We start from the raw sequence: 27,424 nt of genomic DNA, 5'->3' as shown, positions 1-27,424 counted from the left end.
CTTTCCAATATAAAGCTGAGCTGGGGTCAGAGCTACCCAGTATAAAGCTGAGCTGGGGTCAGAGCTACCCAGTATAAAGCTGAGCTGGGGTCAGAGCTACCCAGTATAAAGCTGAGCTGGGGTCAGAGCTACCCAGTATAAAGCTGAACTGGGGTCAGAGCTACCCAATATGAAGCTGAACTGGGGTCACAGCTACCCATTATAAAGCGGAACTGGGGTCAGAGGTACCCAATATAAAGCTGAACTGGGGTCACAGCTACCCAGCATAAAGCTGAACTGGAGTCGGAGCTACCCAGCATAAAGCTAAACTGGGGTCAGAGCTACCCAGTATAAAGCTGAACTGGGGTCAGAGCTACCCAGTATAAAGCTGAACTGGGGTCAGAGCTACCCACTATAAAGCTGAACTGGGGTCAGAGCTACCCAGTAAAAAGCTGAACTGGGGACAGAGCTACCCACTATAAAGCTGAACTGGGGTCAGAGCTACCCAGTAAAAAGCTGAACTGGGGACAAGCTACCCAATATAAAGCTGAACTGGGGTCGGAGCTACCTAGCATAAAGCTAAACTGAGGTCAGAGCTACCCAGTATAAAGCTGAACTGGAGTCAGAGTTACCCAATATAAAGTTGAACTGGGGTCACAGCTACCCAGTATAAAGCTAAACTGGGGTCAGAGTTACCCAGTATAAAACTGAGCTGGGGTCACAGCTACCCAGCATAAAGCAAAACTATGGTCAGAGCTACCCAGTATAAAGCTGAACTGGAGTCAGAGCTACCCAATATAAATCTGAGCTGGGGTCAGAGCTGCCCAGTATAAATCTGAGCTGGGGTCAGAGCTGCCCAGTATGAATCGTAGCTGGGGTCAGAGCTGCCCAGTATGAATCGTGGCTGGGGTCAGAGCTGCCCAGTATGAATCGTAGCTGGGGTCAGAGCTGCCCAGTATGAATCGTAGCTGGGGTCAGAGCTGCCCAGTATGAATCGTAGCTGGGGTCAGAGCTGCCCAGTATGAATCGTAGCTGGGGTCAGAGCTGCCTAGTATGAATCGTAGCTGGGGTCAGAGCTGCCCAGTATGAATTGTAGCTGGGGTCAGAGCTGCCCAGTATGAATCGTGGCTGGGGTCAGAGCTGCCCAGTATGAATCGTAGCTGGGGTCACAGCTGCCCAGTATGAATCGTAGCTGGGGTCACAGCTGCCCAGTATGAATCGTAGCTGGGGTCAGAGCTGCCCAGTATGAATCGTAGCTGGGGTCACAGCTGCCTAGTATGAATCGTAGCTGGGGTCAGAGCTGCCCAGTGTAAACCCTAGCTGGGGTCAGAGCTGTCCAACATAAATCTGAGCTGGGGTCAGAGCTGCCTAGTATAAAATGCTGTACTGGGGTCAGAGCTTCCCAAAAGGTGAGCTGGACACGATTGGGTATTCAAAGTGACCACAGCTTCACCTTATTTACTAACATTCACGTTACAAAGTGAACACCTTACTAAATGAACATTTACTTTCCTAGAAAAACTTCTATTCCTTTAGAAAATCAACCCCGCTGACATAAAGGCTTGTCTGTATCTATGGAGTCAATGAATGTCTAGAATGTGGAAATTGATTGTAACAATGTACAACCTCATTTCCAAATAAATTGAGATGCTGTATAAAATCTATTTTCCATTTTGAATAAAATATGGGGTTATGAAATTTGCAAATCTTTTCATTCTGTTTTTATGTAGATTTTACACGGTGATTAAACTTTTTTGGAATTGGGGGTTATAATTACCAATGCTATGTTAATTTACAAGACAGTAAGCAATGACAATATATTTGTTCTCTCTTCATCCTCAAAAACCTCTTGTAAAAAAAAACCCAAACAAACAAAAAAAAAAAAAACTACACAAACAGTATGTATACTGGAGTGGGAACAGAGAACATGCAGTGTATTCATTCTCTGCTTTTTCTCCCTTAGCCTGGGTTCACACTGATGCAGTGCAGAATTCGCAGTGGTTTCTGTGAGAATTCTGCACAGCATCACAATAACACCCTGTTCATGTTAACCACTGCAGGTGTGTATGTTAAGATAACAACACCCCGAAATTGGTCCGTAAAATGCGCTGTGATGTGCAGAATCGGATCGAATAGGTGTGAATACCCATGCAATCCGACTCTAGTGTGGACCAAGAAAAGGGTCCTGCACCTTTTTGGTGCAGATGCGGTGCGATTTGAGCCATACAAAATGTAGTATGGCTCAAATCGTACCGCACAGAATTCGCATGTGGTTTGCACAGAAATGCGGTGCGGTTCCTGTGTGAATCACATGCAATATGCTGCACTGCACAAGTGTGAACCCAGGCATATGGCTCAAATTGCACCGCACAGAATTCGTATGTGATTTGCACAGGCATGCGGTGCAATTCCTATGTGAATCACATGTGATATGCCGCACTGTACAAGTGTGAACCCAGGCGTATGGCTCAAATTGCACCGCACAGAATTCGTATGTGATTTGCACAAGAATGCGGTGCAATTCCTGTGCGAATCACATGCGATATACCGTACCTTACAAGTGTGAACCCAGGCTAAAGCTCTTTCCTGAAAACTGCACTACGTTAAAAAACTACATTTGTCAGTAACAAATCGTTAGAAATATACAAACGTCTCTGTAATTAGGGGGAAAATCCCTGTAATTCTTAAGGTGTTGCAGTTTAGTTCCCTTTCAGGTCATACAAAGGAATAACAAAACACTGTCCTCCTCGTATGTCTACCAATTAAGCAAGTACAATTTTGTTCTAAATGTTTACAATTATTTTAAAGTGGTTCTATAGGCTATTTTTTTTTGTTTAATTAAAAGAATAAACAAGTTATACTTTCCTGCTCTGTGAAATGATATTGCACAGAGCAGCCCAATTTCTCCTCTTCTGGGGTCCCCCGCTGCAGAGTTGACATGGAAAGGTTTTTTTCCTTGTTTACCTTCATGCATTAACCACTTCAAAACTGGGCCAATTCTAACACTTCTCACATATGAAATAATCTACAATTTTTTAACTACAATTAAATTAACTAGAACCCCCATAACATTATATATGTTTGATATTATATATTTCATCAGCAGAGGCCCTAGAGAATAAAACGGTGGGTTTGTTTTTCAAATGCAATTTAAAAAAAAACAAATACTGTACACTTAAATTAATTTTATTGCACACAAACACTATATAATACCCCCTTTTTTTTGTGGAATATATAAAAGACGATGTTACTCTAAGTAAATAGATACCTAACATTTCACGCTTTAAAACTACGTATGCCTGGTGCCATACAGGTGCTTTTACAAGTTACCAGTTTACACAGGAGGTCTGGAGCTAAAATTATTACTCTCTCTCTGACAACAGCTCACATGTGTGGTGTGTTCAGCATTTACATCTGTGTGCAGGGCTTACATATGATTTTGCATTTGTACGTGAGCACAGGTGGCCAGCGGCCGCTTTAAATTTTTTTTATTATTATTATTTATTTTAGTAAAACTTTTTTTACACTGTCTTTTTAAACAACTTTATTGATATCACAATAAATGAACAAGAACCCCTTCAGACGCCCGCAGAAGTAATCAAGTGGCTATTCAGTCGAATCACTTCAGCTGTAAATTTTGATACCATGATGATGCTGCAGCTGCACGCATCATCCGAGTATAACCACTTCACTCCCATGATATATGATAAAAAACATTTTACCTTTACAACCACTTCATGGTAAAGAAAATGTTTTAGCTTTAACACCTCTTTAGGGCCAGTTCACACTATATGCGTTTCAGTGTGCTTTTTTTTCTGCATCCAAAATGCACACAAAGTAGACTGTAAGGTTGTGAATGTCATAGTTTACATCAGCGCTTGCACTTCCAGCGTGTTCCAGTTGCAGACAAAAAAGAAGAACATGCTGCATTTTTCCTGTACAGAACTGTACTGGAACACGGTAAAACGCATTAGAAACGCGCTGGAACGCGAATGTCCCTATTTAAATTGCAGAAAAAGAGAGGGGAGAAATGAACTGGAAAGCATCAAAAATGCACCGGAACGTGGCAAAAATGCATCAAAAAAGCACCGGAATGCATCAAAACTGCACATGCAGAAACACATCTGGACTGCATTTCTATAGTTTGAACCAGCCCTAAAGCTTATGCAACCCAAGCCAAGTAAATTCCCCCAAAAATGCATCAATCTGGAATATAAACAGATGACTCAATAAAATATTGGTAGGAAGAGGGTCAGGATGTTTCACAAATACAAGCCTACTACATAATAAGGCAGCTTTTGTACAGGCTGACAGAATCTACTGCCAATGTTGTGCAATTATGAGCCTTGCTCATTAAACGATCTAAATTATTTTTCTAAAGTCAAAAAATACAAATAATACAAAAATGTTGTTGATTAGAATGGGCAAAAGTTTTACTGAGTCAGAACGATTCCCAAGCCATCCTTGGACAGAGTACACAATTATTGGTATTGTTAGTGCCTAGACTACACAGTGTGTATTGTGACACTGAAGTATAAAGGAAAAGCCTTGCTTTGTAAAGCGTAGCAGTGCTTTGCCTTGGCTTTGTTATAGATCGTAAATACATGACCAAAAGAATAAAGTGAAATATTCCACCCCGACTCACAGAACCTGGTGGCTCAAATAATTTTGATGTTGTGATTAATGAAGTAAATTTAATAACAGTGAAGACTTGTCTGGCACATTGGTGTCAGTCCTATCCAATAACTCCCACTGTTCTATTACTGAAAGTCCTATTGGTGGCCTGCATCATTAGGCACTAGATGTTTGGATGAATTAACAACTGACACGGCCCCTCTTTATTGTTTAACTCTTTCTGTTTAAGCCTTTTACAACTACTGACAATGTGCACAAAGCTCTGACTGAAGATTTGTGGCAGCATAGTGGTTCCTACTTCTGCCTTGCACAACTGCGGTCCTTTCAAATCTTGGTCAGGAAACTGTCTGCATGGAGTTTGCATGTTCTCCCTGTGCTACGGTTTAATCACACACTCCAAAGACATGCTTGGTAGGTAAATTGGCTGTCTAGTGATGCATGGGAAATAATCTGCCCTTCCAAATAGATTGCAGGGCTGAATTCACTGCAAATCCAGCAAAGCAAATGCTCACTCTTCACTCAATATCTTCTGATTGAGGGCAACCATTATAATATATATGATTATCATATACATATGTTTTACGTTTTTACTTGTTTCTTGCTGAATAGAGTTTAAATTAGGGAAGGCAAGTTTCCCTGTGACAGATGGCTGTTATGTACTGCAGGCTATTGCCAATTGGCTACAGGGATCACCATGAGCTCACCTTCAGCTAAAAATAAATCAGCCAACCACCGATAAGCATGGAAGACTGAAAAGCACATAGCAATACAGAAGGGGAGGATTCACTTACATCTGTTTCATATGCTGCTGTTTCTAGGTATCACAGGAACTTGAGTTCTTTCCTAAAAATCATGTACTTCTGGGAGAAGCCCCTGAATCCAGGGGGAACAATATACTGTTTTTTTTAAAGCAGAATGAAAATCTCCTATCCTTAAACACTTCCCGACCGGCTGTTGTATATAAACGGCCGGAGGGTGGCACTGCAGGGTCGGTTGGCCATTTATAAACGGCCTCCCAGCACCCTGCTTGTGCACGCTCCCCGGGAGCTTGCAGCACCGCGAACCGGTGCTCGCTGTGTCCTCCGGACACAGTGGAACACCGAACGTTGGACAGAACCTCTGTACGAGGTCCCGATCATGTGATCACTGATTGGCCAATCAGTGATCACATGCAAAGTAGTAAGCAAGATGTCACTTCTGACATCATTGCTTACTACGTGTGAAATCTGTGAATGATCACAGAGGTCACATGGTACAAGGCTATTCACAACAGCCTTGTACCATGTGACAAGCTGTGACCAATCACAGCTCACTCAGTAGTTCTCAATGGGTGCAAGAATGCAGACAGAGAGAAAGAGAAATGATTGCTTTTACATCCTATATGGGTGTAAAAGCAATCAGTGTAAAAAAAAAAAAAATCTTCATCACCCCCCAAAAGTAGTACAATGTCACCATGGTGACACTGTATTGCTAGGGTGACAGTTTGTAAAAAAAAATAAAAATAAAATAAAAAAAAAAAATGTAAAAAAAAATGTTTAAAAATAATAATTTTTGGTTATAAACTAATTTGGCTTATTTTTTTTTTTTTTACTAAAAAGATAACGGAATACATTTTGGCCAAGATTTATGATGAAATATTATTTATTTATAAATAAGAAAAACACTTTTTTTCAAAATTTTTGGACATTTTCATTTACATAGCAATAAAAAATAAAAATCCCAGCGGTGAATAAATACCACCAAAACAAAGTTTATCTGTCTCAAACAAATGGTAAAAAATTCATATGGGTACAGTGTTGCATGACCGCGCAATTGTCATTCAAAGTGTGATAACGCTGAAAGCTGAAAATTGCCCTGGTCAGGAAGGGGGTAAAAGTGTCCGGACTGGAAGTGGTTAAGGGCCCATTCACGCAAGAAACTGCAATGGAATCACATGCAGTTCTGTGCAATCCAATTTCAGCCCATTCATTTTGAATGAACTGAAATCACACCACCCCAAATGTAGTGCATACACTACTGTTTTAAATGCACTGCAACCGAATCACATGGTACTTATGTACCATGCGATCTGGTACGGGCAAACGCACAGCATTTACAACTTTCATTTATTTATCACTTCAGTCCCTAATCCTCAAGGGGTGTACAATTTAAGGTCCCTAACTTATATTCATACATATACATACTAAGGCCAATTTAGACAGGATCCAATTCACCTACCAGCATGTCTTTGGAGTGTGGAAGGAAACCAGGGTACCCGGAGGAAACCCACGCAGGCACAGGTAGAACATGCAAGGCAGGTGGTGCCATGGTTGGGATTTGAACTTTGGGATTGGCATTTGGGGTGTCATTAACTTTGCACTGAAATCTGCTGCAGATTGCAAGGGCAATGCAATTGGAGTGTGGTGAGGAAAACCGCAAGAGAGTGTGGGTTTCCTGAATTGCATTGTAGTGTGAATGGGCCCTTAAAACCAAGGAAGCTGCCATCTTAGCCTCTGTCTGATCCGCAGTTACCATGGGTCCAAACATGTAGTCAGTTATGACACGAGCCATTTGATGGCTTCACTATTCAGTTGACAGCACAAACCACTGTGACAGTTATCATCTACAGCATGTAATTAAATCAATGGGTTTAGATCCCCTTTAAGAAGATAGTTGGATCCCGGAATTACAATACTGTGGGGGAGATTTACTAAAACTGGAACACTCAGAATCTGGTGCAGATGTGCATGACAGCCAATCACCTTCTTTGGCTTGTTCAATTAAGCTTTGACAACAAAACCTGGAAGCTGATTGGTTTTTATGCAGAGCTACACCGGATTTTGCATTCTCCAGTTTTAGTAAATCTCCCCCTGTATGTTCTTTAGCCATTCAACAGACTACTAGTTCTTATTTATCCCACTGCTGCCTGTACACATATATGCGGCCTCACTGAAGTGGGTCTTCTTCTGTGAGGTTGCATATATGCATACGTCTTTGTGCTGGGAGTGCGCTATACATTGCGCTCCCCAGCACAGGGACTGGGAGCTCACCGAAAACCCCAGGGTCCCACTTATGATCAGGAAACTGAACGCCCAGTTCCTGATCACTTGGCTATCATACTGATCAATCACTGTAAAGCCTGCTCCTGCGTATGCTTTCTCCCCTTGCTAGAGGAGAAAAATGTAAATAGACAAAAGTGTGTGTAATAAATAAATATTAAGAAAAAATAAAGAGATCAAGGTTTGATCTATTTCAGTGTCAGAGTTAGGGTCAATGTCGGGCTCAGAGTTAAAGGTCGAGGCCCAAGGTCAGGGTCAGTATATTTTAGGATGGATTAAAAAGAATTTCTATTAAATAAGTAATACGTATCAGTGTCAGTTAATGTCAGTGTGTTTTAGGTAGGACTAAAAAGCAAAATGTGCACTGTCGTTTCTGTCCCTTAATACAGGCACAAACAACAGATAACAAACATGTGGTATCAATGCGATCGTCAGGAGTAGGAAAATGTATTTTAGGTTGTTCTGAAAGGTTATGACAGTAGAAGAAAAATACAGCTACATTTAAAAAAAACAATTTTTTTAATTACTATTTAGGGCCAGTTATCCTTGGATAATAAAAAAAAAATCTGGCAATATCGATTACCATTTAGCACCCAATTTGCCCTGAAAAAAGCAAGGTTGCAATGATATGTACAGTTTCACTAAAACATGTCAAAGTTTCAAAATTGTTTTCAGGCATTAGGATTTGTTTTACCTTCGTCATGAAGAGGCTAAACTAAAACTAAATTAAATTAGTTATTACAGCTATGATAAATATTTTTCGGTAAAAGGATACCTTGACGTTGAATGTTATGTCCTCCATAACATAGACCCGCTCAGGAAATGCCTTAGCCACCTCCTCCACGCTGTTGAAATACTGCACTGGCTCCTTGATATCCCGGTCTTGCTCAAGCAACTTGAATTGCCCTGAAAACAAATCAAACAAAATCTTGTAAGATGTTTATGCTGGAATTATGTCAGTGTGGAAACTGAAGAGTATTTTCAGGATCTCCCACTCTCTATTGAGTAACTCCAAGTAGTGTATTGTGGGGCATTGTGCAAAGGAATAACCCTCTTTACAGTATCACTGCACATAACATACATACTGTGTATACATAACAATACATTAAAACAAACAAACCTTTCCTAATCCTATTATCTGTTGATACAAAACAGTTTAGTGTGTAAGCACATAAAACTCACTTGAGTTGTGTGCAGTAGCTCAGACATCCAGTGCATGAAACTTCAGTCACAATCAAGCACTCCGCCTTTTGGCTCTAGATCCCTTTTTATTTCAATAGATAGAAGGCCTAAATCTTTTACAAATGTACATTGTGATAAAATAAACTTGAGGAACGGAGTTATGGCTATTTGTCTTTAAGTGGTTCTAAAGGTTTAAGGGTTTTTATTTTTTTTTTACCTTAATGCATTCTATGCATTGAGATAAAAAAAACTTTCCAATATCAGTTCCCCCATCCCCTCCCCCCTTCCAAATACTTACCTGGCTCCTCTTTCCTGCATAGAACATCGAAACAAGGCTAAACAACTCAACTACTGTATGCATAAAAACATAGGAACTGGGGTGCAGTAAAATAGCAGCAGGTGCTCTGGACTGATGAATTAAAATTTGAAATATTTGGCTGTAACAAAAAGCAGTTTGTTCCCAAAGGGCTGGAGAGCGGTACATAAATGAGTTTCTGCAGGCAACAGTGAAACATGGTGGAGGTTCCTTGTAAGTTTGCATTTCTGCAAATGGAGTTGGAGATTTCATCAGGATCAATGGTGTCCCTCAATGCTGAGAGATATAGGCAAATACTCATCCATCATGCCATACCATCAGGGAGGCATGTGATTGGCCCCAAATTTATTCTGCAGCAGGACAGCGATCCCAAACATGCAGCCAATGTCATTAAGAACTATCTTCAATGTAAAGAACAAAGAATCCTGGAAGTGATGGTTTGGCTTCCATAGTACCCTGATCTCAATATCATTGAGTCTGTCTGAGATTACATGAAGAGACAGAAGAATTCGAGTCTACATCCACAAAGGATCTGTGGTTAGTTCTTCAAGATGTTTGGAACAACCTATCTGCCGAGTTGCTTCAAAAACTGTGTGCAAGTGTATCTAGAAAAATTGTTTTTGTTTTGAAGGCAAAGGGTGGTCACACTAAATATTGATTTGATTTGGATTTCTCTGCTGTTCATTTACTTTCCATTTTGTTCATTGATAAAAAATAAACTATTAATGGTCCTATTTCTAAAGCGCAGTAATTAATATATATATATATATATATATATATATATATATATATAAATAAAGCGCTGAGCAAACTGTTGCTGCTTTATAAATCCATTATAATAATAAATATATATATATATATATATATATATATATATAAATACACACACACAGTATGTGTATAAATACAATCTCCAAGTGTCCATAAACAAAACAAACTTCTTGTGCACCAAACTGTCACTTGTGCTCTTCCACCACTTAAGCTGCCACCTTACAAACAGATCCCCATATATTACAGGAAGTCTGTAAGTGATATATAAGGGTTTAAGCTGTATCAATCCACCTCCAAGTTCGGTTGTTAGAAAGGTACAAGAAATACGTATGCAGGGTTAAATCAAAATCCACTTCACAGGTAACAAAAGCTCAAAGAAAGAAGAAAGAACGATGGAAGAAATGGCCATAGTGCTCATTGTATCTCTTTAATAAAATCACCTCATTACAGTCAAACGCTCACATGTAAAAACAATTCATGGAGACATCAATTATACAGGTGAAACTCGAAAAATTAGAATATCGTGCAAAAGTTCATTTATTTCAGTAATGCAACTTAAAAGGTGAAACTAATATATGAGATAGACTCATTACATGCAAAGCAAGATAGTTCAAGCTGTGATATGTCATAATTGTGATGATTATGGCTTACAGCTCATGAAAACCACAAATCCACAATCTCAGAAAATTAGAATATTGTGAAAAGGCGCAATATTCTAGGCTCAAAGTGTCCCACTATAATCAGCTAATTAAGCCATAACACCTGCAAAGGGATCCTGAGCCTTTAAATGGTCTCTCAGTCTGGTTCAGTAGGAATCACAATCATGTTAAAGACTGCTGACCTGAGAGTTGTGCAGAAAACCATCATTGACACCTTCCATAGGGAGGGAAAGCCTCAAAAGGTAATTGCAAAAGAAGTTGGATGTTCCCAAAGTGCTGTATCAAAGCACATTAATAGAAAGTTATGTGGAAGGGAAAAGTGTGGAAGAAAAAAGGTGCACAAGCAGCAGGGATGACCACAGCCTGGAGAGGATTGTCAGGAAAAGGCACCATACAGCATCACCAGGGATGAAACCCAGCGTCTGGTGATGTCTATGCGTTCCAGACTTCAGGCTGTAATTGACTGCAAAGGATTTGCAACCAAGTATTAAAAAGTGAAAGTTTGATTTATGATTATTATTCTGTCCCATTACTTTTGGTCCCTTAACAAGTGGGAGGCACATATGCAAAACTGTTGTAATTCCTGATTTGAATGTAAATACCCTCAAATTAAAGCTGACAGTCTGCAGTTAAAGTACATCTTGTTCATTTCATTTCAAATCCATTGTGGTGGTTTATAGAGCCAAAAATGTTAGAATTTGGTCGATGTCCCAATATTTATGGACCTGACTGTATGTCCAGGCCTGACTGAAGTTTGCCACTGAACATCTGAATGATGCAGAGGAGGACTGGTTGAAAGTGTTGTGGTCAGATGAGACCAAAATCGAGCTCTTTGGCATCAACTCAACTCGCCGTGTTTGGAGGAGGAGGAATGCTGCTTATGACCCCAAGAACACCATCCCAACTGTCAAACATGGTGGTGGAAACATTCTGCTTTGGGGGTGTTTTTCTGCTAAGGGAACAGGACAACTGCACCGCATCAAAGGGACGATGGACAGGGCAATGTATCATCAAATCTTGGGTAAGAACCTTCTTCCCTCAGTCAGGGCATTGAAAATGGGTCGTGGAGGGGTGTTTCAGCATGACAATGACCCAAAACACACAGCCAAAGCCACAAAGGAGTGGCTCAAGAAGAAGCGCATTAAGGCCCTGGAGTGGCCTAGCCAGTCTCCAGACCTTAATTTGATTGGAAATCTGTGGAGGGAGCTGAAAGTTCAAGTTGCCAAATGTCAGCCACAAAACCTTAATGACTTGGAGAGGATTTGCCAAGAGGAGTGGGCCAAAATCCCTCCTGAGATGTGTACAAACGTGGTGGCCAACTGCAGGAAACGTCTGACCTCTGTGGTTGCCAACAAGGGATTTGCTTCCAAGTACTAAGTCATGTTTTGTGAAGGGGATCAAATACTTATTTCCCTCATGAACATGCAAATCAGTGCATCATTTGTTACACATGCATTTCTTTTGAATGGTTTGTTGTTATTCTTTCTCTCAGTGGTACAATACACCTACCATTCAATTTTTTGACTGATCATTTATTTGTGAGTGGGCAAACATTCAAAATCAGCAGGGGATCAAATACTTATTTCTTTCACTGTATATATATATATATATATATATATATATATATATATATATATATATAGTGTTGCACTTATTATTTCTTTTCACACCCAAACATTGCTTTTCTAACTGACATAAAAAAAGGATCACATGTATAAAGATCATCAGTCTACCCAAAGACACAGAGATTGTCATTGTACAAAATGAGACATGGAATCCTGTCTTCTCCTGAAAATGTTGGTTGCTTGACTGTCATGCTGACCTTGGGGTCTCCATACTAGACTTATGCAGATTATAATTATACAAATTTGAGCTCATCTAGTCAATTTTTGACACATACTTCTAATCTCCTGATATTTAGGGAGCCTCCATAAACACTTAGGATTTCTCCAATTCAGTCTGGGAATAGATTGAGATGTGTATTTCTCTTTAAGACAAAGCAGTGCATTTCCAAGTGTTACACATATGCTAATAAATGAAAAAGTGCTGAAATCTATTACAGTAAAAGGCAGTGCTGTTATAGACTTCTAGTGAAAGGCTGTATTTATCTCCTATTCTCATACACATGATGTCAAATCTTGATCTGTGACATCCAGTATTGAGGAAGAAAGAATGAATCTGTGTGCTATTAAGGCAATAAAATAAACTGTCAAATGAACACTAATCTAACTTCCTCCATCTGTTGGGGAACTTCAATTCCCAACATGCATTGCCAGCCAAACACTTTACTGTCCCATAGGAGAAGCAGCTGCTGACTACTTTTGGCCTGAGGGCCAGCGAGGCTGTGAACAGGTTATGGCTGCTTTTACATACTTAAAAACGATAGCATAATACAGAACAAGGCCCCTTTCTGGAAATGAACAAGCCATGTCAGGACAGGGGTGTGCAGAACATGCTATGGATCACCGAGGAGAGCAAAAGGTCTAAGCTAGGAAAACAAATTTTAGTCACGCACTAGAATTAATTTTTGAACAATCTTTTCTTGCAACTGCTTGTTTCTAAAATCTCATTCATGATTATTTCTTATTGGTCAGTGTGTATTTCTGTCTCCTCAAAGAATCAATCTTATCCACTGACCTTAAAGTATACATCTAAGATTTTACCCAAATTTACCCCTAAACCCTCCTCTCCCCAACTAGAGCTTGCCCCATCATATTTTTTCCTTTACCTTACTCCTGTGGAAGGAAACAAGAAAGTTCAGACTAATGCCAGCCATAGACGGGTCAAAAATCGGCTGATTTTTCGGCCAAAAAAAAAAAAAAAAAAAACGGCCGATTTTCTGTTAGTGGGGTAATTGGTCGTCCTTTTTTAGGTATTTTTTAACATTTTTTTTATCGGTCATGTTGGAAAATTCGAGGCCGATTTTGATGATTGGCCGGTTTTCCAAGCAATGATGGGCAAATCGGCCGATCGTTTTACCGATAAAAAAATCAGTGCATGAGCCGTGACCTGCAAGGGACAGAAGTTATGGGGTGAACTTGATGATTTTGTCGGCCGATTTTTTTTTTACCGTTGGCTGACCGAACGACTGATTTTTCTTTTTTTTTTTTTAAATTGGCCAATTTTTGACCTGTCTATGGCCTGCATAAGATCCAAACACCTGTGCTCATCCCTATGAACATTGCTGGTTGGGAATTCAGTGCAAAAAAAAAAAAATCACTGTCGTCAGCTTAAGGCTCCATTCACACGGAACGTTTTGAGAACGCTGGTAATGTTAGCTGTGTAAAGTCACATTAAAAACCTGAGTTTTTCAGCTTTTTTTAGCGTTTTTGCATTAGCGTTTAGCCGCGTTTTCCCGCATGTGCGGTTTTTAGCCTTTTTTTTCACCAAAAGAAAAATTTTGGTCAAAATAACATCCAAAAATGCCGGTTTGTGCCGTTTTACTGCATTTTGCAGCGTTAGAGTGTTTTTACAGCTCAAAAAAATTACTCTAGAAATCCACTAATCCTGGGGTTTTTTTCCAGCCAAAAAACGTCCCTGCCAAACATGTTGATTACAGTCAATGTGTGCATGGACACATATGATAACATGCTGGGGGGTTTACTGGCTGTAGGAAATACGTCAAAAGCCAAAAACAGCTGCTGGAAAAACGTCAAGTGTGCATGAGGACTAAATAGGAAGCTAGCAGCATACACTGGATTAAAGGTAGCCCAACAGGAATTGTTCCATACTTGCAGTGTTTTCAAAGGGATAAAACATGGGGAAAGGTGCATGTTTGGCAGAGATGTGCTAAACATGGTTTTATTTTACCCTAGCAGACACTTAATTGTAATGTAAATAAACAAGACATACCTCTAATCTCAAAAAAAGCTAAAGGAGTCCACCAACTTAAACACCTCGTATAGCTAATTTTAAGGCTCACCATGTAGTAGCATAGAGATGCACCTATTTTGAAGCACCCTAGTGAGCAGTAATAGTAAATTTCTTTGTGTCATTATGTTACCTTTACGTAAAAGCCTCCCAAATGCCAGCGTCCTGCTGGGATGGCTGTTGAGAGATCGAAAGCAGGGTGCTGTGACTTTTACAGCAGTGGTCTTCAAACTGTTGCTCGTGGGCTAGATACGGCCCTTTGCTTGTCTTATCCAGCCCTTGGGGCACTATTCTTCTCACTGACAATAATGATGAGGTACCACCAACAGTGGGGCATTAATTCCTCCTACTGACAGCAAGGATGGGGCAAGATTCATCCCACTGACACCAACAATGGGGCACTATTCCTCGCACTAACACTACTGATTTTATTGATACCAATAACGGGAACTGTTCTCTCCACTGACACCAGCGATGGGGCACTATTCCTCCCAGTAATACCAATGAGTGCTGCTATGCAAATTTTTATTCCCACTGACCACCAAACCTGGGGCATTGTTTACACCTAGTCACGCTGGGGCATTTTCTACCATCACATGCCAAGGTCGGGCCCACCTAACAGAAAACTGGACAGACCCATTGATGATGTCACTGGGTCCCAATAGGTACATCTTAAAAATAAAAATTGATTAAAAATGTATTGAAAGTTAACTGGGGGAGGGAGGAACAAGGGAAGGTATGAAATGCGTACATTACATTTCAGCTTTAAAAAGCTACTTCACTTTTGTATTAATCAACTGGTGCACTTCCAGTGTTCTGAGGAAAATCAAGGGCCCTTTGGGAGTATCTCACCAAAAATGAAAACTTTGTTGCACAGGGTGTCCATAATTTGACTTGTACCTTACGGCAAACTTCTGGGAAAATTATTGAGCCAATCACGCAAGTAGGAAATTACATTTCTAGAAAGTTCACTGCTGGTCTGAGGAACGTCTCCAGGTTGCCATATTGCATTGGATTTTACAGAAAATGGCAGCACTGCAGAATGAACAGGAAAGGTAATTGTTAATTATTTTTAGGTACAATATGGCTTGTGCAGCAATTGCTATATAATTTTTTTTTTTTCGCTATTCTTTTTCCCATAAAAGTGGGGTTACCCTTTGAGCTGAATTACACTGAAAATGGAGGTTATATATGACCAAAACACTAGTTAAATATAGTGGAAATTACAGGTTTTTGGAAGTACAGGTATGCAAGCAAGGATGTACTCTATAAGTATGTGATATTTATACAGGTTCTGATTTCATTGCCCAGTCAAATGTGTCACACAGATGTTGGCATTATTTCTCTGGCAAGAACAAGCTGATGTGGAAAGAGTTAAGAAAAACTATTCCTAGTCCCGAAATGAGATTTCCTTTACATCCGGAATATGTTGCAATAATTAGTGTAACACAGTGTGGAGAATTGTTGCTATTTGGAAGTAAAATGAGTTCAAAACAATTCCCGTGGGAGAAGGTATTTTATTTGTAGGCGCAAAGCAGTCCACTTCCACTGCCAATATTTTACTGTGTTAGCTGTCGCATAGCCTGACAACAAAACCAGGATAATTGCTGTCAAGTGGTCAAGGAAACAAAGTGGATTGCCAGGTCTCCATGATGCCACCTGATTCATAACTGCTAGACACAACAGGATATCCAGTTGGGGACAAACCCTTGGGCATATGCCTTAAAAACTATTTTTGTTGCCAAGGTTGAAAAATGAAATATATATTATAAGAGCACACATATTTAAAAAGCATCTAACAATGCAAGCATTTCCAGATGTAATTGATGTCAAAGTGCTCAGCATAAAGAACACTGAAAGGTCAACTCTATATGTTCCTGCATGACTATCGATCATCTCCACAAATTCAGCAGTGAAAAGTGGAGACCTTCCACATACTGGGTGACCCTTCTCTCTGTATAGTTTATCACCAGTCAGGGTTAGGACTAGGTCCCACTGGGGACATTTGGCTGAGATGGGCAGCCTTTCCCAACAGTCTCAATGCGTAGACAAGGCAACTGTGTGCTGAAAGACAGGTACAGCAAGTAACACTACCATTTATTACATATGACATTTCAAGAAAGTAAAAAAAAAAAGTTACAGTGTGATGCACTGTTTTCAGTACATCAGCACCCCTCTCGACACTAGCAGCTGCTAGGTGTGAACGAGCCCTTATGCTTCCAAGGCAAGTTTGGATCTGGCTGGTTGCTATAGGAAGTTTCTTGGTGCTGATACTTTGATACATCAGGCTTTCTGTATGTGTGAGACAGCAAAGAGCCATTGGCTCCTGCTATTAATTAAAGCATGTGAGCAGACAGCAGGGGAAAGCCACATGGTGTGTGTATATGGACACGCACAACAGAGATCAGGAGCACACTCGCATGTCTTCCCCAATAGGAAGCGGATTTCTATGATGGCACACGAAGAAGAGGAGGAGTCTAGAGTGCTGGCAAGGTACCGCAGAAGAGGAGGATCAGACCAGGCATTAGCATTGCATAGAGCAGGTAAGTATAAAATTGTTTATTATTTCAATTAAAAAAAACAAACACAAAAAAAAGTTTACAAGCTCTTTAAAGTATATAACCAGCGAAAAAATGTTTTTCTAACGGTTGCCAGGCTATGGGCTATTTCAGACATTTACATATTCTCAACAAGCTGTAAATAAACTGTTAAACAAACCTCACGAACTTCCAGAGTTGCAGGCATCGTGGAGTAATTAACCATCAAACTTTAGCTTTACTACCACTTTCTCTTGGTAGCCTGGCTCCCCCTGGTAGTTGAAAACGTTTCAGCCTACTAATTTCTAATGTAAACACAAAGCAGGTGCACAAGAATTGGGGAAAGTACCGAGTGATGAGACAAAACCTGAATTACTTCATGGCTTCTGTGCACTTTGAGTATGAATTTCTCCACAGTAGTCATAGCTGCAGTGGTCAGTGAAGGCCTATTTTTAAAGCAGTTGTTGTGTAAAGGCTCCATTCTATGCATGAAGGTAAGAAACTTTCTGCGTGCAGCAGTGCCCCAGACCCCTCAATACGTACCTGAGCCCCATCGAGATCCAGCGATGTGCATGACAGCCTTGGCTGTCCCGGGTCTCTGCCTCCTTATTGGCTGAAACAGCAAGCGGGAGCCATTGGCTCTCGCTGCTGTCAATCACAGCCAGTCAGTCAATGAGAGGGGGCGGGGCCAAGCCAAGGTTCCGTGTGTGAATAGACACATGGAGCAGCGGGTGCCCCTATGGCAAGCTACTTGCTGTCGGGGGACCCGAGAAGAGGATTCAGGCTGCTCTGTGCAAAACATGTTTGTTATTTTACAAAAAAAAACCCTTTAGAATCACTTTAAGCTTATTTACGGTTTGTTAAGAATATGGTAATATTTAATTGTCCATAAACTGTCCTACCTGATGTGAGATCACCACACCTCCTCTCCACTTCATCCAATCAGAAAGTGCTTTGCATTTATTCACACAATGCAAAGCAGTCTCTGAATGGCGCCCAAGGTAAGCGTCTGACTTGCTGTGTTCAAAATGCATTAGGTCGGCCTCTCAGCATGGGACCCAGAAGCTACTGAAGATCACTGGAGTAGCAGTGTCTACTTCAGTGATTTCCATCTTCCAGGGGCATCAGCAAGGTATGGTATATACATAATTACATTGGTCCAAGCTGTAAAAATATACCACGCCATTCATCTTTAAAGCTATTATAGAGAAGGCAAGGTCACAAACACAACCCCACATACAGTATCTCAAAGAAGTAAGTATACACCTCACATTTTTGTAAATATTTTATATCCTTTCATGTGACAACACTGAAGATATGACACTTTGCTACAATGTAAAGTAGTGAGTGTACAGCTTGTATAACAGTGTAAATTTGCTGTCCCCTCAAAATAACTCAACACACAGCCGTTAATGTCTAAACCACTGGCAACAAAAGTGAGTACACCCCTAAGTGTGTCCAAATTGGGTCCAAAGTGTCAATATTGTGTGTGGCCACCATTATTTTCCAGCACTGCCTTAACCCTCTTGGGCATGGAGTTCACCTGAGCTTCACAGGTTGCCACTGGAGTCCTCTTCCACTTTTCCATGATGACATCACGGAGCTAGTGGATGTTAGAGACCTTGCGCTCCTCCACCTTCAGTTTGAGGATGCCCCACAGATAATAGGATTTAGGTCTGGAAACATGCTTGGCCAGTCCATCACCTTTACCCTCAGCTTCTTTAGCAAGGCAGTGGTCGTCTTGGAGGTGTGCTTGGGGTCGCTATGTTAGAATACTGCCCTGCAGCCCAGTCTCCGAAGGGAAGGGATAACGCTCTGCTTCAGTATGTCACAGTACATGTTGGCATTCATGGTTCCCTTAAGACACACTTGTCTTTGTACTCCTCACCTGGTTGCCGCCACACATGCTTCACACCATCTGAACCAAATAAGTTTATCTTGGTCTCATCAGACCATAGGACATGGTTCCAGTAATCCATGTCCTTAGTCTGCTTGTCTTCAACAAACTGTTTGCGGGCTTTCTTGTGCATCATCTTTAGAAGAGGCTTACTTCTGGGATGACAGCCATACAAACCAATTTGATGCAGTGTGCGGTGTATGGTCTGAGCACTGACAGGCTGACCCCCCACCCTTCAACCTCTACAGCAATGCTGGCAGCACACATATGTCTATTTCCCAAAAACAACCTCTGGATATGACGCTGAGCTCTTTCACTCAACTGCTTTGGTCGACCATGGCGAGGCCTGTTCTGAGTGGAACCTGTCCTGTTAAACTGCTGTATGGTCTTGGCCATCATGCTGCAGCTCAGTTTCAGGGTCTTGGCAATCTTCTTATAGCCTAGGCCATCTTTATGTAAAGCAACAATTATTTTCTTCAGATCCTCAGAGAGTTCTTTGCCATGAAGTGCCAGGTTGAACTTCCAGTGACCAGTATGAGACAGTGAGAGCGATAACACCAAATTTAACACACCTGCTCCCCATTCACACCTGAGACCTTGCAACACTAAGGAGTCATATGACACCGAGGAGGGAAAATGGCTAATTGGGCCCAATTTGGACATTTCACTTAGGGGTGTACTCACTTTTGTTGCCAGCGGTTTAGACATTAATGGCTGTGTGTTGAGTTATTTTGAGAGAACAGCAAATTTACATTGTTATACAAGCTGTACACTCACTACTTTACATTGTAGCAAAGTGTAATTTCTTCAGTGTTGTCACATGAAAAGATAGAATAAAATATTTACCAAAATGTGAGGGGTGTACTCACTTCTGTGAGATACTGTACATGAATTGGTTATGTATATTTGTAGAAAGGTGAGATTTTTAGCCTATTCTTCTGACCGCTAACAAGCTGACTCAGGTGACCATTAGCAGGAGGTACAGATACCATAATTATTATTAACTACTGTCATACATCTAGTATGGTATATAAGCTTGTTACTACAACTGACAAGTGTGCTGCTGATCTGCCATTCCAATGACAAGCTAAGGGCAGACTGTAACATCTGTTCTGATGTGTTAATGGGAAAATGTTTGAGTGGGAGTAAGCCATATTGTCATTTTGCAGCTGGACAGTTATTTGGTTAAATCTTTCCACAGTTATTCACATTCCCAGTGGAATATGCTCAGGTTTATGCAACAATAAAATATCAACAGAATACAAATCAATACTTAGTACAACTAGAAAGAAATCAATGTAATTATTTTTGAACTTCTGAATTTAAAGGAAAACCACTTCCTTGCTAATTTACAAACAGCCAACCTTTTTCATAGGAGTACAGTGTTAGTTCACCTTTACATTTTTGCTGTGAAAGTGGACTAAGTGGACTGATTATTTTCCAGCAGGACTGATAATCTAAAAGGTCAAAAATCACGAAAAACGGCCGCCCAATTGCAGCACTAACGATCCGGAAATCGGCCTTTTTTTTTTCCCGGTCGATTTTTGGGCATTTTTCATCTCATCTATGGCCCGCATAACTCTTTAAAGCCTATCGGGGCTTGTTCACATCAGCTGTAGGGGGCAGTTTTGTCAAATGTAGTCTCAGCACAAGAACAAGGCAAATTGTCTTATGCCCTAGGGCAGGGGTCTGCAACCTTTAAGACATAAAGAGCCACTTGGACCCGTTTCCGAGAGGGAAAAAAAGACTGGGAGCCGCAAAACCATTGCAACATTTAAAACAAATCCGACACTGCATATATTGCGAAAAGCGCTCTGGTCATGAAGGGGGTTTAAGGGCCCAGTAAGCAAAGGGTTAACCAGGGCCACAGTGTATCGTCATAATCACAATCATAGCCTTAGGTCAGTGGTGGGCAACCTTTTTTTTCAACTGAGCCAAATCTCGCCAAAACCACGATTGAAATTTATTTTGAGAGAAACATTTTTAAAACTGAAAATACATCCCCCGTATAGTAATTCATCCCCCATATAGTAATTCATCCCCCATATAGTAATTCATCCCCCATAGTAATTCATCCCCCATATAGTAATTAATTCATCCCCCATAGTAATTCATCCCCCATATAGTAATTCATCCCCCATATAGTAATACATCCCCCATAGTAATTCATCCCCCATATAGTATTTCATCCCCCCTATAGTAATTCATCCCCCATATAGTAATACATCCCCCATATAGTAATACATCCCCCATATAGTAATACATCCCCCATATAGTAATTCATTCCCCCTGTGTCAATTCACTTACCTTTGCTCCGCGCGTTCCTCTAGCTGTGTTCCCGCGCTGTTCTGGTCTTCAGGGCGGACTGTGAGAGGAGAGGAGTTCGTCACGCTGCCCCGCCTACATCCTGACAGCCAATGTTTGGAGGAGGGAGGGGAGCGGGCGCCCGGCACATAGAAGAGCTGCATTAAAAGAGCCGCGGCTTGCCGACCCTATTGCCTGTCACCTGGTGGGCAGTGTGCTCCGGAGCCGCAGGAAAGGTGAAAAAGAGCCGCATGCGGCTCCGGAGCCGCGGGTTGCCGACACCCGCCCTAGGGCTACGGTTCACACAAATGCACTGCGTCCGTGTGTGCTGAAAAAAAGCATGTTGTATTTTTGCCCAGCACACTGCAATGTACTGTAATTCACTGTAATGCGCTGTAGACAAGTTGTAAAAAAAAAAAAAAAATCCAGCACTGCAATGCATTAAAACAACACAGTGCAGAGAACAGCAGCACATGTACAATGCACATGTTGCTGTGAATATGTACAAATTATATTATGCAGCGCTTTGGACATGTTGGGTGCCACACTTGAGGCCCTCTTTATTTACCAGGTTGACCACCATTGACGTGGAGCCTTAAAGCTGTATATCTGCAGTGTGCATTTATGACACTGCTAGTCACACGAGATTTGGAGTAAGATTTGGCAAGTTCATTTATTAAAATGTGGAGTAGATGAATCCAAGGCCAATAAAGAGCTGCCACTGTGAAATAGAGAACGGAGTATATTATAAGAGGATATATATGAAGACCACCTTTCTACCATCCTGCAAGATGTTGGAGTTGGTCCGCCAGGAAACATAACCAGGGATTGGTGCAAAAAGCCCCCCTTAATCATTTGGATATTTTAAATATTCATATTTAATTTTTGCAGGGCTAGCACCCCATATCAGGTCATGAAAAATCATACTAAGTTTCTTAAAATATTTCTCTAAAATCCAGCAGGGCGAGTTATATAAATAATATTTATATAAATAATAATTAATTGCGGCATGCAAATCATTTTCAAGAGATTAGTATGGCCTGCCACAGAGACTGGCAACTTACACTATACTTTATTCTGAAATCTAAATTTCTGAAGTAGTGGTAGCAAATTATGGGGGTTAATAACTGGCCAAATTTCAAGCCATCTATGGTCGGTTAAGGCTAGGATTACTTTCTTTACTGAAGAATTCTGAATGGGATTTCATTTTATTTCTTACAGCAAAACTCCAAAAAATGTTTTAGAATTTTGGTTAAGTGCGGAGGGGTTAAAGGTCCCAATAGATTTTTAATACCATCTGTACCTCCGTTGGGAAAATTCACACACTATTTGTTATGATAGCGTGTTCCACTGGGACAAACTAAACGTAGATCCAAAAGTAGTGACAAAAGGTGACATTTACCATATTTTGGGGAGTTTTCCCACTTTCTGTCACATCTCTAAGACAGAAGTGAAAGGAAGTCTCCCCAACTGGGCAAAAAAAACAATGAAAATCTAACTGAGGTTCTCTCTGTATTCTGTATACAAAACAAAACGTTTTAGTTTGAATTCTATTTTGAATACATGTAGCAGTGAAGAGGTCTGGTTTTTCCCATACCTTATTCCTCTTTTGACAAAAACAAGAGCAGCATGGAAAGCTTTTTTCTCCATCTGTCCCCTTTCCAGGCCTTCCCTGCCTGTCCTCCACCTAAAACAGACTATATATTATAGGATAAAATAAGTTGCTAAAATGGTGCACAAATTGTCCACATCCAAGAATTCAAATAATCGTCATTTCTAATGGGTCATTATAATCCAAAGTCTGTATTAAATACACTGAAAATAACAAAATCACTTTTCCATGTTAGAATTAAAGTGCCAGATTTCCATTACGGAGGTGTATCCTCATAATTTTTTCTGTGTTCCGTTTTCGCTCCTTGCGTGGGTGCTACATTCAGGAGATGACATATTCTTGGCTGAAACAGCCAGCTGGCCAGGATTTCAAAATCTTAAGTAATACAGCAAATAACTGCTAGCTAGACATTTCCTACATTGCAAAACTGACCTGGCTGGGGCTGCTGGCCTGGCTGTGACTGTCAGCACGACTTATACTAAGCACTGCTCTCCGCAAAACAATCAAACATCTGTGCAAATGATCAAGCCGATCACACAACGCTTCGGATTAACATAACTCAGCTCTTTCTGAGGTCCATAATGCCTAAAGACAACAAACACAAAGAATAGGTATTTTTAAGGGGCTGACTAAGCTGTTTTGTACATTGCATGTTACTATCATTTCAAGCTTTGTCCGGCTTGAAATGATATATCCAACCTACCAGTATAGGTAACAGGACAGGAAGTGTGAAGAAATCTCTTTCCTACTAACTAAACGTTTTTGACTGGAGCTTGAAAATGAAGTTATGATTAAAGGACTGTTTCAGTGCTATTTATTTAAATAAAAGCACCAAAGACATCTAGTTATCTTTACAGTTCTCAGCAGGATCCAAAGACAGGCAAAGCTATTGTGGATCAGTTTGCACAAAACCAAAATATCTGAATGCTGTTTAGCAGAACAGCCAGCTGGGTTCTAATATCTATTGTGGGAGTCTTATTCCTTTAGCCTTAACCAGCCTGCTGTTGTAATTTAAAAAAATATAAAAATTGAACAGGGTAGATGAAATCCCTTGTAATGATCATGGTGGTTGGAAAGGCCTGAGCTAATTAAAGCTAGGGTCTACATAAGTTGTAAAAAAACTTGCTTTGATGTCATGGAATCCCTCCATGGAGTGCAAACCATTAGACTCACCAATATATGCCTATATGATGTTCCATAGGGGAATATAAGCCCCCAATGATAGTGTTAAATGTATATAAAAGAAAGCATACACCCAAAACATACACACGTAACAAATTCAGTAATAATTGTAGGGATTTTGTTTTATTTAAACCCCAAACCAGTAAAGTAATAAATTACTTTAAAGCACATCACATTTTAATTTTTTTGCCCATTTATTTTTTACTGCTTTAAAAGTGTGCACCATTTTTTATTAGACATTTACGTTTAGTGACTTGAAAGTTTCATCTTCTCTATTTAGTATAAATTTTGGAGATTATATTTTTTGGCGTTACTTATACTTGTTTTTTTTAATTTGTTTTTCATTGAAATTTTAGTTTTGATAGCAGTGTCACCCAGATTATACAATATGCAAAATCCAGAACACAATTCTTTAACTGAAGTGTCGTTTTCTGAAAATACAGGGTCTGAAGTGAAGGAGAGGGCTTTAGTAAACATTCACATCTGTAATGTGTGTGTGTTCATTAACAAAAGGGTTACTGGTTGAAGGTTTGTTCTCAAAGCTCCAACCTGCTACAAGAATAACACCACAGAAATTGGCAGTTGGAAAAAAAACATTGACCGCCACTACTTCAGGGCTTCATGAAAAAGTGAAAGAATTTGGCAGGCACAGCTCCTTTCTCCACTGTGGCCACCATAAAAGGAAAAGAACTGTTGGAATTTCAATTGAAGTATAGGCTTGCTTAGTCAAATTCACCTGCTTCTAACAGAACTTTTGGCTCCAGGACTAGGTGACATTGAAATAGGTTAAACATCATTTATATATATATTACAATATCAGAACAGTTTTCTGATGCTCTATTTGCCATTTAAAGCTGACCTCCATACTTCTTAAACAAAAAAATCTTATTGGCATTAGGCAGTAATAGAGAAGAAGTAGATTTAAAATATTTATAGTGTAGTTTAGTGGTTTAACTTCTCAAATTAAGGCATGATACCAAGCTCCACAATTACTCAAAGATGCCAAACTGAAGTAGTATATAACAGTAGTTATAGTAGTATGTAACAGTAGTATATAACAAGCAAGCAGACACCTGAAATACATTTCCTAGCGTGATAAAGAATCATGAGAGTATGCATGAATCAAGTGGGCATTCTCATAGAAATACAAACAGTATCATTCAAGCAACTGGCCAGAATGCTTGTGCCAGTCAGTGGATAAGGGCTTTATTGGTTGGGATAGCTAGTGTACATAAAATGTGGTTGATTTACTAAAGCAAAGAGACTGTGCACATTGCAAATAAATGAGGAAAAGTGCTATTGACTTCCATCATCCAATCATGTGCTAGCAAAAAATGCTGTTTTTTTATTTTCCTTGCATGTGATTGGGTATTCTCTACAAAGAGAAGCTTTACCCCATTTACTAAGCTCTGGAGCAACTGCATTTCCAAATTAACAGTCTATTTGCCTTTAGTAAATCAACCCAATGCTTGGTTCTATACATGAATGGAATAAGGTGGCCAAGCTGAGTTGCTTTACACTGTCAGCTAAGGGGGTGGACTGTGGGGGCTGGATTGAAAATAGTTTAGAGGCAGTAAGATGCACAAAGAAATCCACTTACTTGCCCTAAAACATTAAACATGGTATTAGTTCTATGTTTCTAGTTTTCTCAAAGAGAATCGGTCATGAAAGGTAAGATTCCAATCCAAATTCTAGTTGTTTTGTTGTCATGCTTCAATTTTTGAAATCACTGACTCGGCCCCAACGCATTATTTAAAAAGTGAAAGCAAAGCTGAAGTTAGGCTTCAAGGAAAAATGCGGCATCAGAGTAAAGGTGTCCATAATAATGAAAAATGGTCACTTCATACATCAATAATAAAATCAGTCATTTTTTGTCAGAGCAGTTTTTATCTTTGCTTCACCATCACTAACACTATCCCTACTCTAAACCACTATATTATCTAGGATGCTACAGAGATAATCTTCCAGCATGGTTGTAAGAGGGACTTCCCTGACTTAATGAACAGCTAAAATATCATGCCATCTGCTCCCTGTAGGAGTCCCACCTCCACAACTCCACCATCACTTTTTTCATTTTTGGAAAGAGTGGGGAAAGATTAAAACTTCTCTTCATTAGAACGTCCTCTTCCTGGTTGCCATCTGTCAACAGCATAGATTAGCTCAGGGCATGAGTCCAAACCTGCCTGAGCTCATCCTAAGTCACCAGCAACAAAATCCCAAAATTCTGAAAGAGTGTCTACATTTCCTTACTCATCTAGAAATAAATAAATAAATATATATATATATATATATATATATATATATATATATATATATATTTACTTTGTTATGTCCCCTTTGGAGGATTCCTGCTCACACACTGTTCTGTTTGATGTCAGTCAAAGAGATGGAGGGAGATTTATTTACAAGTTAAAATCAGTATTTTTGTTAGAAAATTACTTAGAACCCCCAAACATTATATTTTTTTTAGCAGAGAGCAAATAAAATAGGGGTAATTGCAATTTTGTATGTCAATTTTTTTTGGGAAAAATACACTTTAAGACATTTTGATGCAAAAAAAAACCCCACAATATATAACCCAATTTTTTGGTAAAATATAAAAGTTGAGGTTACGCCGAGTAAAGAGATACCTACTTGTCAAGCTTAAAAACTGCACGCTCATGGAAAGGCAACAAACTATGATACCTAAAAATCTCCGTAGGGGACGGTTTATTTACAGGTTACCAGTTTAGAGTTACAGAGGAGTTCTAGCACTAGAAGTATTGCTCCAATTATAATGTTTGCAGCGATACCTCACATGTGTGGTAAAAACACTGTTTACATATGTGTACGCAACCTATGTATGTGTTCACTTCTACAAGCTGTCCCTTTAATTTCTTTTTTTAATCACTTCTATTGCTATCACAAGAAATATAAACATCCCTTGTGATAACAATAAAGCATGACAGATCCGCTCTATTGAGATAGTAGATGTCTATAAGACCGGAGATCTCTCCTCTACCCTGGAAAGCATCAGATAAAAAAAAAACAAAAAAAACAAACACCCTCGGACGAAGTTGTGTGCCGAAACGCATTAGAGTGTGATCGAGCAGTGACATCATCACGTACGCTATTATCACGTGGCCGGACAACATGACCGCAATTGCGTCATCTGTTGCAGGCTGGTGAGACGCCACTGTGTGTGTTGGGAGCAGTGCACTGTGTGCTGCAGGCTGGAAATGGCTTTTATATACAAAAGGCTTTATATTTACTTACACAATATGAGTGCAATTTTAAAAGGGGGAATTTTGATGAATAAACATTTAAACATTATTATGCTATGGCGAGTGTTTTCTATCTTCTCACATGAGGCTTACAGTTACCATGATGGAGAGTATTGAGATCATCTGATGAATGAGTATTATCGATATGCTGCTGAATTTTCCACATCCATTGATATTTG

The 27,424-nt window shown here is 40.0% G+C and overlaps 1 protein-coding gene across 1 annotated transcript in view; it reads right to left on the bottom strand.

The window, feature by feature from the left end:
- GAREM1 (GRB2 associated regulator of MAPK1 subtype 1) overlaps positions 1-27,424 on the bottom strand; it is a 199,237-nt gene that overhangs the window by 62,377 nt on the left and 109,436 nt on the right. The window contains exon 3 of the mRNA XM_089678355.1: positions 8,428-8,558. Within this exon, the coding sequence (XP_089534481.1) occupies positions 8,428-8,558 (131 nt within the window). The remainder of the gene's footprint in view (positions 1-8,427; positions 8,559-27,424) is intronic.

Source organism: Staurois parvus, unplaced genomic scaffold (genome assembly GCF_062004578.1).
Source record: "Staurois parvus isolate SC_StPar_1 unplaced genomic scaffold, SC_StPar_1.0 ptg000203l, whole genome shotgun sequence".
NCBI classification, from domain to species: domain Eukaryota; kingdom Metazoa; phylum Chordata; class Amphibia; order Anura; family Ranidae; genus Staurois; species Staurois parvus.
This window is presented reverse-complemented; position numbering and strand designations above follow the sequence as displayed.